At 38.7% G+C, this 14,751-nt stretch overlaps 1 protein-coding gene across 2 annotated transcripts in view; it reads left to right on the top strand.

The window, feature by feature from the left end:
* Positions 1-14,751, top strand: part of CCDC180 (coiled-coil domain containing 180) — a 40,566-nt gene that overhangs the window by 14,985 nt on the left and 10,830 nt on the right. The window contains exons 14-27 of one of the 2 annotated variants that reach the window (XM_084649891.1): positions 565-738; positions 2,176-2,291; positions 2,864-2,990; positions 3,466-3,490; positions 3,583-3,953; positions 5,429-5,646; positions 6,343-6,518; positions 7,883-8,063; positions 9,449-9,595; positions 9,896-10,040; positions 10,277-10,393; positions 10,922-11,020; positions 13,135-13,221; positions 13,977-14,167. In XM_084649891.1, the coding sequence (XP_084506017.1) occupies positions 565-738; positions 2,176-2,291; positions 2,864-2,990; positions 3,466-3,490; positions 3,583-3,953; positions 5,429-5,646; positions 6,343-6,518; positions 7,883-8,063; positions 9,449-9,595; positions 9,896-10,040; positions 10,277-10,393; positions 10,922-11,020; positions 13,135-13,221; positions 13,977-14,167 (2,174 nt within the window). Of the gene's footprint in view, positions 1-564; positions 739-2,175; positions 2,292-2,863; positions 2,991-3,465; positions 3,491-3,582; positions 3,954-5,428; positions 5,647-6,342; positions 6,519-7,882; positions 8,064-9,448; positions 9,596-9,895; positions 10,041-10,276; positions 10,394-10,921; positions 11,021-13,134; positions 13,249-13,976; positions 14,168-14,751 lie in introns of both variants that reach the window. The other variant, XM_084649890.1, reaches the window with a different exon arrangement.

Below are 14,751 nucleotides of genomic sequence, written 5' to 3'. Positions count from 1 at the left end.
AAAGTCATCTGTGAGGTTCATCCACTTTGGCACTTTGTTTTAGATTTTATCAGTGGTGAGAAAAATGTTCACTGAATTTACAGGACTGGAAAGGAAAAAAGAGTAGTCCAAAATCAGAGGCTGTGCAGTTGTTCTTTCACACTCTGTGTTCTAAATATCTTTCCAGGTTCTCATACCTTGCTCTTTGTCATGGTACCTCAGGGCTTCCAATTTCTGAAAAGTGGACTACTACCCCACTCCAACACCCCCACCCAAACAGCATTGTGGTGCTATCTTCTAATCGTATGATATGTCATTGAAAGTGGTAATGCTAGAAATTATATTGTTGATGGTAATATAATTCCCATTAGCACAGTTGCAAGAACAGATTGGATGGTAGTGACATGAAAAAAGATGGTGTTCTCTGATTCTTGCTGTACTTTCTGCTTTATCAGGTACCTGTAGGATTCCTCCAGGCAGCCTTGGCAAGTCAGCTATCCCCCTACTACTCATGCATCTCTACTCCCAGATATCAGTCTAATAATAATTTAATGATAATTTGTTCTATCCGTTTGATTGTTTTAGAGAGACTTTGAGGATCTGGCTAAACATATTGAACAGGGTTGCAAAGACTTGTACAAATATTTCCAGCAAGCTATTGTCCTTTGGGATGAACATCAGCTCAAACTGTCCCAGCAAGAAAACGAACTTCAGGTGAAACTGAGTGAGTGCCGGCGGAAACATGAAAACCTAAATCAGGTACAATCAAAAGTCTAAAATGTTGGTGTGGTGTAAAGAAACCACTTCCTAGCAAAAAGATGCTATTGATATCCAAAGAATCCTTTATAGCAAGTATAACTTAAAATGGGAGTGTTTCTCATGGTTTCTGCGTTTGGAAGGTGGCTGCATACTGCTAAGTGTATTAGTCTAATATCTGATACATCCTCTGAGGGAGACTATATCTTATTATTGACAGGGGAATGACCTCATTTATCTAAATTGGTATTTTCCAGCTCTAGCAACTAGAACCTTATTATTACTCATATGCGGTTGCATGCACATTCACAAGGAAAGTCTTATGCAGTTACAGAACCATGCATGTATATTGAGTTATCACATCATATTTGTGTTCTGTGGCTTGATAAAAGGATATTTTCAGGGCATTGTTCAGAATCTTTAAATGATTTTCGTACCTGTCAACTTTTGGAAAGAAAGCAGCATGGTCTCCCCTCTCTATGTAAGATCACTTTGCCCCTTCTGGAATGTCTTGTGCAGTCTCCCTGATCTCCCTGTACCTTTGGCAGAGGAAGCAGTAAGTGCCAATGGTGACTGAATTACTGGATATAGAAGCCTAGTCTGGATGTCTGTTGTTCATCAATCAAGATCTCATTTCTACCAGGCTTGATAGAGCCCCAAAGAAGTGGATGAGGTAGTGCTGCTTGATGATGAATTTACCAGGCCAAACATCCCAGATGGGAACTGAGACAGAGGTGTTCTCACATGTTATCTAGTCTTCACTGTTCTTTTGCTTGGGCAAATTCTATCCATTAGAATCTTCAGTAACTACTTTGGTCCTGAAATGATGGGCCACCATGACTAGTCCAGGTGTCAGTGAGACTCTGGAGGTAGCTGAGGAATCCATTTTCTCCAGAAGCAGAGGTGAGTCTTTGACTCTTCCTGTGGTTCACTGGAGTGCCTGACTGCAGTGAGTAGTTTTGGTGAGCTGAGATTCACATCACTTGCCTTGGCCAGTGACAAATGTTGTGTTTGCAAAAGAGCAATAGCCTTGGAGTAAATGCATGTAACACTCACAAGGCATGTGCTAGCTCTTTACAATAAGTTCTTGATAGCTTAAAACTGAAATTCTCTTGCCTTATATATATTCTTTCTCTCCATTATTCTCTTTCTTACATGCATGGGCAAATACACATAGTGCTGTGATCACTTATTCTTTTTTAACGGGCACTTGATGCCTCTGATTTGGGGGAAAACATACTGTCCATAAATAGACATAAGGAGTTCGAGACAAGTTAGATCAAATTTTGAGCCTCAATAATGCCCCTTTAAAGTATTATCTAATGTATAATTAAAATACAGACGTGTACATGAAACTAATTACTTGAATCCTAAATAGATATGAAATATTTGGGCTTCTTACAGCTTTATGCTTATTGTTTGTTTTTCATATGGGCCCAGATAAGGGAAGCTAATCTGGATATAATTTTGGACAAACTGAGAACACAAAGCTCTGAGGGAAAGCTGAAGAATCTTTTAGGAAAGGCCTTTGCTTCTCTGGATGACATTAGAGCTGGGTATGTATTCTGGATTGTAGAAAATGTGACAAACATTCCGAGTGAGGGATGTCCAAATCTTGATAAGACCATTTCAATCACATTTGTGTTGTATTTTGAATGCATTTGTAGAAAAGCCAAAATTGCACTAGCTACTTCACCTTCAGGAAGACTAATGTCAAATAATGTACTCTCCTGTCTTATTGCATTTGCTCAGAGTGGGCAAAAAACTGTTGGCGCAGAACTCTGCTTTTTTAAAGAGTTGGGGGGAAACAAACAAATAAATAAATACGTGATTTTTAAAAAATGTCTTTCATTTGAATTTCTTGGGTTGACCTCATTAGTGTTCTGTATTATGCTAAGCTAGTCCAGGATATGCTAGCATAAAAATTAATGATTTAATCACAAGAACATTGCAGTAGCCCTGGAAAGTAAAGATCTTAGATAATGGACTGCATAGGTCAGGAAATTGATTTATGCCAACAACTTCACTTCTAGATCACATATTAGATGCAGATGTATATTATGTTCACATTTAATTTTTATTATATTATGTAATGAATTCTCTTAAATAGCAACCTGGTATTTGACAGGTATGAGGCCTTTCACCAAGACATTGTGAAGATGGTAGCATCCTACCCAGAAGCTATACTGAAGGAATTGATTTCTTATAGTGCATCCATTGGCCAGTATTTTGGCGTAAAGGAAGTCTATAAACAGGTATAAAGAAAACAAACTTCTTATGATTTGAAATCTGGCTGATGCATTGTTGTTTCATTGTTGGGGATCTTGCATTCAAATCCATTTAGATTTGATCAATCAAAGATTAGATCAAATGAAGAAGAGTTTTGGCCACCATAGGACTGAGGTTCATTGGCAGAGCTGAGTGAGGGAGACTTTTTGCATCATCTGCCCACACTGTGCTTACCTCCATCCTAGTCTCAAATCTGTCATTTTCATGGCCTACGTTTCAACAACTTCACCTACATTTTAAAACAGAAAAATTAGAATTAAAAAATCATTCAAATCTGGATTACATTTTAGAAATGAGTTCCTTTTAATGATAAATTATTACTTTGAACTTTCAAATGCTGATGGAGTACATTAATTTTGGAAAGTGAAGTGAATTTGATGTTATTCTAAACAAGTAACTTGTCACCTTTGTTTCTTTTTCTTCTCACTCTTATCCGGGGAGATGGGCTCTGCATATGAAGAGCAAGGTAATGTTTCAAGAGTACAAATCTTTATTTTTTTAATCTGTGCTTCTTTGGAATGTGACTGATGACATTTCTGTCTTATTTTAATTGGGAAGTATTTGTTGAAGACTCAGAAGTTGAAAATATGGCAGAGGCGACAGGGGATAGCCTTCTACAAGAAACTGAAGAAACAGAGCAACAGGCTGAGAGTTTTCCACAAGGAAGAACAGAAGCAGAGCAGCAGGCTGAGAGCCTCACAAACAAAACTGAAGAAACAACGACAGTCGAGAATGAGGAGAGCATTGTACAAGAAACTGAGGAAACAGAGAAACCAGGGGATGAGGAGAGCACAGCTCCAGAAAGTGAAGAAACTGAACACTTAGAGGACAGTGAAGAAAGTGAAGCAAATTCATTTGAGGATGGAGATAGTCCTGCACAAGTGTCTGAAGAAATGGATTATTTGAAAGATATTCTTCCTGAGTCTGAGGTAGGTCTAATTTCTTCATAAAAATAAATCAGCTTCAGCACAAATGCAAATCTTTTTGATGTTTATACAACCAAATCACATATGGGTCTTTCCTGTATTAGTTTAGTGACGTTCTGTAATATGTACCATTAGGTATTTAGAGCAGCTGAAGATTCTGTATTGAGATGGTGAAGCCCATACATTAGTGCATGACCATTCCCTCTTGCACTTTTCCTGTCCTTTTTCCAAGAAACAGCCAAAAAGAGACTTTTCTGACGTGGGTCTGTTTCCTTCCTTCATTTAGTATTGTCAGCCCAAGGTGATGATATAACAGTATCTCTATTGTTCAATGTTTTCTTTTCAGGTCTGTACTTAGTGGAGAACCTAAATGGTCAGTGCCGCAATGTAACAGAGCCTTTTATGTGAGTGGCGTGCCTCTGAATAGTTGGGAGTTGGTGGCAAGACATTAAAACAAAGTTAACTAATTAGTGTAGTACTAGTCCCTCACCGTATGTCTGGCCTTGCCACGTGTGTGTTCTGCACATTTCAGCAGCACGATCCTGAACTGGAATTCTTCTCATCCCCTGACATTAATGGTCCTATTAGGTCAACCCAACTGGGAACCAGTAAGCATTTTGCAAAGAGAAAAGGAGTACTTGTGGCTGTAGCTCACGAAAGCTCATGCTCAAATAAATTGGTTAGTCTCTAAGGTGCCACAAGTACTCCTTTTCTTTTTGCGAATACAGACTAACACGGCTGCTACTCTGAAACCTGTCATTTTGCAAAGGTTGTCTCAGCTGAAAATCACTCTTTGCTTTGTGTATTTTACAGCTGACAGAAAGAAAAACTAGTTCCTAATTGTAATATTGCTTTGGGGACATAGGGAGAGCTGAGGAAACTCTCTCTAAATTACAAAAGAGCATTTCAACAAAAAACTACAAAGGCAATTACAAAATCTATAGTGAAACTAGACAACCTTTCAGCCCATATATCCGAGCATTTGCAGCTCATGTTTCAAAGGGATTGAAATAATAATAAAACTCAGCAAAGAGGATATATCTGTATCCAGATCTTAATAAGGTTCTTTAAAAAAAATCCAAATCATGCAGACCTTTTGCTGGCTATGCTGTAAAGTTTCATTTGTATTATTTCTGGAGACACTGACAGAGGTACTGGTGACCTGAAGCTAGTGACCACCCTGAAGTACTAGGATATTCTTAATTTCTCTGTAGATTGAAAAAAATTGAATGACTACCTTCTACTTTTTGCCTTGCACAAACACTGCTAGGCTAACAGCAAAGTATCAGCATGCTGAGATGCACAAACTTGCGTGCTCATTATAGCTTTGTTTTCCAAATTAGGAATCAGAACATGGCTCATGATTCTTGAAATCTATAGGTTCTCAACATTAACCTGTGTATGGCCCATGTTAGTAGGTCTTTAAAAACTTGTCAGTAGCAAAGATAACAAATGATGATTTCCTGTTACCTTCCTAGGTTCTGTTCCATGATTACAGTGAGGCTGAAAGCTGTGAAGTAATAGCAGAAGTCTTCACCACCTCTAGTGGGAACACTTACTCAGTCCTTGGGCATGAGGAGACAGGCAAGACCAAGACCTCCGAGATCTATTATGCTGCATTTGCAGAAAAAACACTTCCTGTGTACCTGGAGAATGTGCTTGTACCAGACAGCTTGTTTACAGAGCTTAAGAAAGAGTTAGTAGAGTTTAGTTTGTCCTTTTTTCTTTCCCCTAAGTAATTGACACACCTCAGAAGGTTTGGAGGTAAAGTTTGAATGAGCATCCAAAAGTTATCTTAATGCTACCCCTTGTTATTATTATTTCCAAAAGAATAATAAGAAACATTTTATATTGCATTCCATCAAACGTTTAAGTCTTACTGCACCTCTGTGAGGAAGACGTTATCCTTATTTTAAAGACTGAGGCACTGAGAGGTTACTGCCTTGTCCAGTCACACAACAAAGCACTGGCAGAGCCATGAACTCAAAGCATCTAGCCTCCAATTCCTTGCTCAAAATTCTGAACCCTATCCCTCCAAGTCCCTTTTCTTATCCTTCGTTTTGACAAAGCACCAGCTCTTCTGCAGTTGTATTTTAGCAGTTGTATTTCGATTGAAAGCAGTGGATTAACTATATCAAAGAAATCCAGGGCAGGATGAGTGAACTGAGATGCTGTAAAGAGAATAACAAGTTGGGCAGGCTAACATTATTTATGTTTGATTGTTGTGCGATTGGTGAGAAACCTTATCTCAGTGGAGTCAGACTCCTCAGAGCTTGTTGTTTTTTTTTACTGAGATCTTTGAAGAGTTTTTCTCCAAAATGAAATCCTTTGTCTCTCACACACATGCATGCACTCTGTCTCCCAAAGCAATGTGTTTGCTTTTCAATCGTAGGATCCGCCTCTGCTTTTTTGAGCACCTCGAGAAGTGGTTTCCCCAATCCTTGTCCAACTCCTGGATCATTGTAACAGCCAAGAAAGAGGAGCTGAATTCGGAACTGCAACTGCGTCTTCACATGCATCAGCCAAGGCGCGCGCACATAGAAAAGGATATCCATAATGTCAGAGCTGGTACATATATTCACTTTGGGCATCACATCTCTTTTTTAGAGCTCTCTGGGTGTGACTCATAACGTGGCACAACAGTGGCTAGTGTTAATTGATTCAATATTGGGGAATAATGTGGGTTCAAGGGACCTTTTCCAGCTCCTACCCTAAACTTGCTAGTTTCTTACATATTGTGGGGGGGTTTTAACTTTCCTTTTTCATAGCTCACATTTGTTTTCTCCTGGTTCACACTAAGAAGAGATTCATGAATGACCCTCTGAGCTGATCGTTAACAATGCAGAGCATCCACAGGTCCCATTGAAGTCAAAAGGAGCAGTGGATGCTCAGTACCTTTGAAATTCAGCTAATAATGTTTTGTTGTGGCAGACAAAAGAAAAAGGGGGGATTTTAGAATAGTTTTAGAGAAAGAAGTGACAAAGTTTAACAAGAGCCTGGATGTAGGAGAAGGATTGAGGTGTTGAAGGTATCACTGAGGTTTAAAGCTGGCCAGAAAATGAAATTTCTATCCTGTGGAAAATGTTAAAGTGTAGGAAAAAATTACATCTCCATTTGGGATGAAAAATAGAAACCTCTATATTTTTCGCAGGACAGACATTCTAAAAATTTCATTTTAGGTCAGCTTGCTATCTGGCTGCCTGGAAGGCTCTTGTCAATGTCTCTTTCCCTCTTATATCCAGCACTCCAGCTCTCTGCCTCCCTGTCTTTCAGTCTCCCTGCTTCCCGTCCGGAGAGGGCAGGTGGACAGCCAAGACGTTCAGTCTCCCTGCTTCCCCACAAGCTTGGCTGCAGCTCCCCTTCAGGCAGAGAACTGGGAAGCTATCATTTTGATTTTCCTAATGGAAAATCAAATTTTTTTTTTCAAAATTGAAATTTTCCCACAGAAAAATTTGGCTTTGCAAAAGGAGCATCATCCATTGGACAATCATTCAGACAAGAAATTTCCCAACCAGCTCTACTGAGGTTGCAAGTCTGGGTGATGGGAAGGATAGTGGAGATGTCAGCAATGACTGAGAAGGGAGGGAGAGGAGAAAGCATAGGAGCAGAGGGGAGAAATTCACATTTTAACATATTGAGTTTGAAATAAATCCAGGAGAAGTCAGAGAGGCATTCAGAGATGGAAGAAAAGTCAGGGATACAAAGGCAAATTTTCCTCTTCTCGGTGCTAATTTCATGGCTGATGTGAGATTTGCCTGGTTTGTTTTCACCCCTCTTTTCACACCACCAGCCATCTTCTACTGAGCATAGTGGCTAGTTGTTGGGGTAAGGCAGAGTCACCTGTGTTGGAAGTCAGGAGCGGTCATGTCATGCTTGGGCTCAATCCAAGCTTGAGGCGATGGCCATCTGAGAGTATTTTCCTTTCCTCTCAGCGGAGTTGCTTCTTCACCAAGACCGTTTGGAGTGTCACTGTGCAGGGGTGGTGGAAGCTTTGACCAAGGAGAAAAATGAGTTTATGAAACTGAGAGAGGACCAAAATAACATCAGCAAGAACTTCGGCAGAAGGATCCAGGACATGGAGGCCATCTTCCTCAGTTCCACTAAGGCTGAACAGTAAGCACATCATGAGTCTCATGATTTGTGAGGTTTCCCACTCCTGGACTGCATCCTGAGTCTGCCTTATCCCAGATTTCCTGAACAGCAGCATGTATCATCATTCTTTGAAGCATTTATCATACTGTTTGATTGCCAGACAGCTCATTTGACTGAGGTAGGATCATTTGATCTAATTATTGTTCTGTCCACCTTCAGCTGGACAATAACTCAGAGTGGGACAATCTTTACCAGGTTCTTTTGTATAATGTACAGTCACATGACTCTGTGATCTAAAACAGAAAAGCTTCGGCATAGAGGAACAGATACTTGTACACGCTGAGATCAAAAAGCTCATGTATCTGAGACATTTATCATTATCCAGCCTTCGTACAGTATTTATTGCTCTTCTGCTACTTTTAGGCTTCTCACCCATGTTTTACGGCAATTATAATAATGAGGGAACAATGGTGTGAAAAATAAAACTAAATACAAACACACTTTATCATTCCCAGGATACAAGAAGGCATGTCCAATAATGTTTGGGCAAAAATGAAATAACAAATGGAAATGACAATGTGTAAATAAATAAGAGGAAAATTCCATTTACATTCATTTATTTGTGTGCGTGTGTGCCCGTCTGCGTATATGTACTAACTTAGCTCACACAACTATTTCTCACAACAGTGATGGTGTCCAAACTATGGAATAAACATAAAGATTGGACCACGCTGAGTTCTTTTTTTCCATAATATCCTTTGCAAGGGAGACACGTGGAATGCTTTTCTCACTTTAATCTCCATTCCTTTGAGTGATAGTCTTCATTACAAAGAAATCCTTTGGTTAACTCAGTTAGACTCTCTGTTTCCTCTCTCAGTGCACTGTAAAACCTAGAAACCCCAGGTACTGTGAAGTCAGTTACTCCAGGTCTCTTTGGCAGAAGTAGAAGTTAATATCTCAAGACCAACACCTTCTGTGCCATTACTCTTTAATGTGTTACCTCATAAATATGAATAGGAAAAGTAAAGCCTCTTCCGGGTTTATCTCCCTGCTAAGAAACTAAAGTCATTGGTGAATTTTATAATAATTTTAGAATAAAGTAGAAAAAGCTTGTTTCATGTATCCAGATTTTATCCAGGCTACCTATCCTGTATACTAGCAGCAATTGGCAAGTTAGGTTATGATAGCACATGTATGAGATTCCTCTTTCATACCACTGACTGTTTGCTAGTAGTGTGTCTGCTGTATGCTGCCACATCAAAACATTCACAATGGAAGGGAAACAGAAGCGCACTGATTAAACTCTCATTCTTCTGGTACCTCTAAGACACAGCAGCCTTTAAAAAGGAATGTCTAGTCTTCCATAGATTTCCCTGAAAAGGCTGTCTTTTGTTATTTGCTCTTAGGTTGGTTGCTCTAAGCAACTCTCTGCACTCAGAGCTGCTTAATCATGTAGAAGTTATCCAAATATCCCTGCGGAGTTACCGGAACTATTTAGAAGAAGCCTTGGGGAAACTACGAGATTCAAATGTGGACTTTCTTAAAGCTTGCAGGTATAAGGGGGAGGTGCGAGTGTGTTTATTTCTATATCAATCTCTGTTTGCCTGGCTTGTATGGTTTTATTTCTCTCTCTCTCTCTCTCCTTGTGTCCTTACCTAAATTCTGTAATTTATTGTCAAGTCAGCAAAATAAAATTCAAGTTCATCCTTTAAAAAAGTGTATTGCTAATATTATAATAGTGTTTTCATCCCATGAAAAAATATATATAATAGGGATTGTTCAGCTAAGGATTCTTTTGAGGAGGTGGCAGAACCCTAAGACAATTACTTTCCTTTCTCACCTATTGTTTTCAGATTGTTTTCAGAAGGAGGTAACTTTTCTCCAGAAGAGGTGGAGTTCTTCTGTAAGCGTCTGGAGAAAGAAACGGGACGCATTGACTTCATTGAAGGCTTAATCATGATTGATATGGAGAAAATGGAGTCAAACTACTTAGAGCAAGTGGGCAGATCTTCATTCCCTTCTAGTGTTCAAATTCCTGGCTGCTGCTCATGTAACCATTGTAATCCCCTGTGTTCCTAGATTTTGGTTGTGAGACTTTCTTAGATTTAGTTAATATTTGTGTGACATGATAATAATGGAAAATGATTATATAAATGCTAAGTGTTATTATTAAAGGCTAAGAAAGACAGGTTTAAGACTGATTTATCTCCTGATTTTTGGCTTTTGTTTTCAAGGCTACTGAGGTTATCAACAAGTTTGAAACAAAATTCCATAATCTTGCAGTGGACCGTCTCTTCATGGAGAAAATCCAGAGGTTTCTAACAAACCTACAAGTGAAAATCAAATCAGAGGTACAAATACAAATTCCAGAACTTTAGTTTGGTTCAATCTCAATCATTTATATATTTCACTTATTCTATCCAAAGGGGTTTTGGCTGGGTTTGGAGAGACAAATGCACAGATGGGACATAGGTACAATGTTTTTATCTATTATTTAAGGACTGTGTTTTCCTCTGTCATTGCCAGCCTTGAATCTGGGGATTTAGGACCCAATCCTGCTCCTATTGCAGTCAAGTAGGATCGCACCCTAGGTTTGCAGCACTTCACTCTAACCACCTACAACTAAATAGACCAGCCATCTGGTTGATGCAATATAGGCCATGAAAAAAGAGTTACTGTTGTAAATCACTGAATTTGGCTTCCATTTTGGGTACCAGTGAGTCAATGTTTTTGTTCTTTGAAAATAAATAGTATGCTCTTTCATGAGGATCTCTGTGCTTGCTCTCTCCTGGAGAAATCTTTTGATAGTTCTATAAATGTTTGAGTGTTCATTTATCTCAACTGGGTTTTCATTTCACTAACATCTGCTTCTGTTCTAGGTGGCAAACTCCAATTTCCAGGCACAGACATTAAACTCTTCTTTGGAGAAATTCCTTAAGAAAATAGATGCTTGTGCTCATCCTACTGTGGATAAAGAAGTAAGTTCCAAAGAGACATCATGTAGCTGTATGATGTGCATGTTTGTGTGTGTCTGTTAGTATCCACCATAGTTCATTGTAGTCAAACTGGCATGACATATTGTATTGAACTATAGAGGGAAAAGGAGGATATTGCCAAACCAGCAATAGGAAAAGTGCGCACACATAAATATATAGATTTTTTTTAAAAAAAAAAAGTCAAGAAAAATACCCAAGAATATAAATAAAGCTTTTGAGAAACATGAATTTTGGTAATGAGGCTGCAAAACTGGCAGTGCCAATCAATCCTCTTTAAATTATCAGAAAGTCTTTTTACCTGCTTTTGGAACAGTGAACTATCAGATTCGTGCAGCTGCCTACTGTTTAACAAAGGAAAAATTCGTAATACATAATAAAAAATCAGCTACATCCAGGGTCATGTGGCACAGTAGGTTAATGCATAGGCAATTTACTTGAGGAGCACTGAGTTCAAATTCTAAATTTTGACCTTGTTCATAAGTGGAAAATTAGTTCACCCTGAAATGAGTCTCCATTTGTGCACATCAAAAAAATCACCAAACAAGTTGACGTGGCATTCTTCGCTCAAGAAGCTGTTGTGGAGAGGCTTACTCTAAGGTGTCCAAGGTAACAAAGAGCCAACTCAGCCTGTCACACAAAATTGTTTATAAAAATGAGCAAAACTTGAAGCAAGACTGGAAGAAACAAAAGTTTACTACCACTACTCAAGGACTATGTTAAGATCCTGACTGGTGAACAAAAGAGAATGGAATCGGAAATTAATTAACTAAAATTGATGTGTTGGAAGGTTGTCTTACTTGGTCCTTTTGAGGTCCTTAAAAAGAGACAGGGGAGGGAATCAAGATGCCAGGATGAAGGAAAAGTAGACTGAAAGGAATTAACTTTATCATTATGGTTCACACTCCTATCATCTCTTATGACACGGGGTCCACCATGATACCATTGGGCCTTCGTCAACCTGATCCTGAGAGATGTCCTGGCCAGACTAGGCCAGAAATAGGGATCCACACATCAACACCTGGAATGTGTCATGTGTCTTTTACCTTCCCAACCTTATTTCTTCTCTTTCCTATCGCTCTCTTTTTTGCCTTCTGTTTAATAAGAGTCTGGCTTAACTGACCAAGACTATCTCTATCGCAACAGTGCCATGAGCCCTTGACCAATGAGGCAGCTAAAACCAGTGCCCTAAACAACAAGTTTGCCAGGTTTTGGAGTGGCTGATGAGGCCATGTGTTTCTGTAGCAGTGAGGTTGCAGGTGAAAGTCATCACCAGAGACAGATGCTGCATTTTCTGCCTTTGCTATTCTTTGCTCTCCCCTTCTGTGTGTATTTGTTTTGTGTAGTCTTAAAGGAAGCAGGACTGGATTTCAGCAACAACAACATCAATTCCAGACCATCTTAGCTTGTTTTTTTTCTTTTCCCCAAAAAGGACAGTTATTACCATCTAAAAGGCTGTCAAACAGGAGGTTCTCACTACAAAAACTCTCTACAGCTAAAAAAAGAATAAGGGATATTTTTAAAATGTAAGCTTTTCTTAATACTCTACATTTTAAATGATTTAATTGTTTTTTCTTCCTTTTTCTATATCTTTAATAAAAAGTTATAAAGATTTTTAATGACATTTGTTGCCCTGGGCTAAGCAGGCTGAGGTCTCTGTACTCAAAACCCTCAATCATGTTAAGCTGTTTAGTGTTTTTTCAGTGATAGGGTCAGGTTAACGCCTTTGACTCTCGGGGGTCCATTTATTCCATTGATATTAACACAACAAAGTTCCTTCTCCATGCTTCCTCGCCCTACTATATCACAGCTGATAAGAGTCATGAGAAGTTGCATTGGTAGAGACACTAAAACCACTAGTCCTTCATTTTCCTGACCAGCATATTCACACTCAAAATTATTTTCAAAAAAGAAAAACATCAGCTTCTATAGGCAGTGAATTGATCCCTTGGTTTCCACGAATGCCTAGATACAAGTGATAGAACAGATTAGAAACATCTTCGACAGACAGATGTGATATGTCAACATGTTTGGTACATTCTAAATTTTCTACCATATTGAGCAAAATGCTATCCACATTATCCTTTCCTTTTAACTAGGCTGTGACTTCGGAAGAACTGTATGACTTTGCCAAAACTGTGATGAAAGAACTGAAAAAAAGGAGCAAGTATCTCAATTGCCTACTGGTAACAACAATCATCCCCTTCTGTACTGTAAGATAACAGGAGCCGGAATTGCTATATTTTGTGTAATCTTCGGGTGAATTTTACTATTCAAATGCAAACTATTTTGATTACTCCTGTATTTTAAAAGGTTTTCAGAATGCATATTTTGAATTTTCAGGTAAAGCGTACGTATGCCATTGAATTTCAAATGATCACAAGCTGCCCAAGAGGTGGTGATATAGGGCCCAATCTTGCAAGGTACTGAGTGCCTTCAACCACCAATGAGGCTATCAAGTGTTGAGGGTGCTCAGGACTACTCAGGAGATGCTCAGCACTTTGTAGAAGGTGATCCTTAATGAGAGGTTGTGCTTGTGCATGCATGTGTGTTTGAGTGTGTTTTTAAAGGTTTCTTTAAGGAATTCAGATGCACTTGCTGAAGGCTTTGATGGGATAGCAGATTTTGTATCAGGTGATTAATCTTCCTTATTGGTTGGTACATCTTCTTTATAGAGTGTTTTATTTTGTAAACTAGAAGGCATCATTATTATTAATTATATTTATTTGAAGATTGCTTGTAATAATTATAGTTATACTTAACTCTTAACCTCTCATAGCTGCAGAAAGGGGAAAAATCAATTGGAAATGTTTCTAAGTTATAAAACGTTTTCATCTAGCCTGTGGGGCAGCACAGATGGTAGCCGGCACCTCCATGGAATAGTATAACTAACTTCCTGTTCTCTTTAGTAATATCTAATTTTGTTTTCCTTCACTTCCAGGACCCCATCCCAGCTCAGACAGAGTTTGCATTACGAGGTTCCATTGCAGCTGCAATCCGATCAGAGAGTCTCAAAGAGGAGAGTAGGATGATGGTTATGGAGGCAGATAATGTTCCACTGTTGAATTCAAGCAGAATTGGAAAGTCAGTAATTGATGATGTAGCAGTAAGCGTTATCAAAAATTTACTCCAGTAAGTAAATGCTCTCTGTGCCTAAAGCTGTTAGTCCTTTAACTTACTTAATTTTTTGCTCACTGTCATGTTGTGCACAGGAGGCAGTGTAAGCAATTCAAATACATATTTATTACTTTTGCCCAACAATTTATGTTCCTTTGTGTGTCTTGACAATTTTATTCTTAACTATTGTTTCAACTAATTTGCCCAGTACTGATGTTAGACTTACTGGTCTGTATTTGCCGGGATCACCTCTAGAGCCCTTTTTAAATATTGGCGTTACATTAGCTATCTTCCAGTCATTGGGTATAGAAGCTGATTTAAAGGACAGGTTACAAACCATAGTTAATAGTTCCGAAATTTTGCATTTGAGTTCTTTCAGAACTCTTGGGTGAATGCCATCTGGTCCCGGTGACTTGTTACTGTTAAGTTTATCAATTAATTCCAAAACCTCCTCTAATGGCACTTTAATCTGTGACAATTAATCAGATTTGTCGCCTACAAAGGATGGCTCAGGTTTTACTAGTTCTATTAAATTTCACTAGTTCAACTAAAGTGCTGTAAAAATAGATGTTAACTGGCTACTAGTTTTCTGGCTTCAA

Source organism: Lepidochelys olivacea, assembly GCF_965140295.1.
Source record: "Lepidochelys olivacea isolate rLepOli2 genome assembly, chromosome: 16".
NCBI lineage: Eukaryota > Metazoa > Chordata > Testudines > Cheloniidae > Lepidochelys > Lepidochelys olivacea.
Note: the sequence above shows the minus strand (reverse complement) of the source record. Positions and strands in the feature narration are given on the sequence as shown.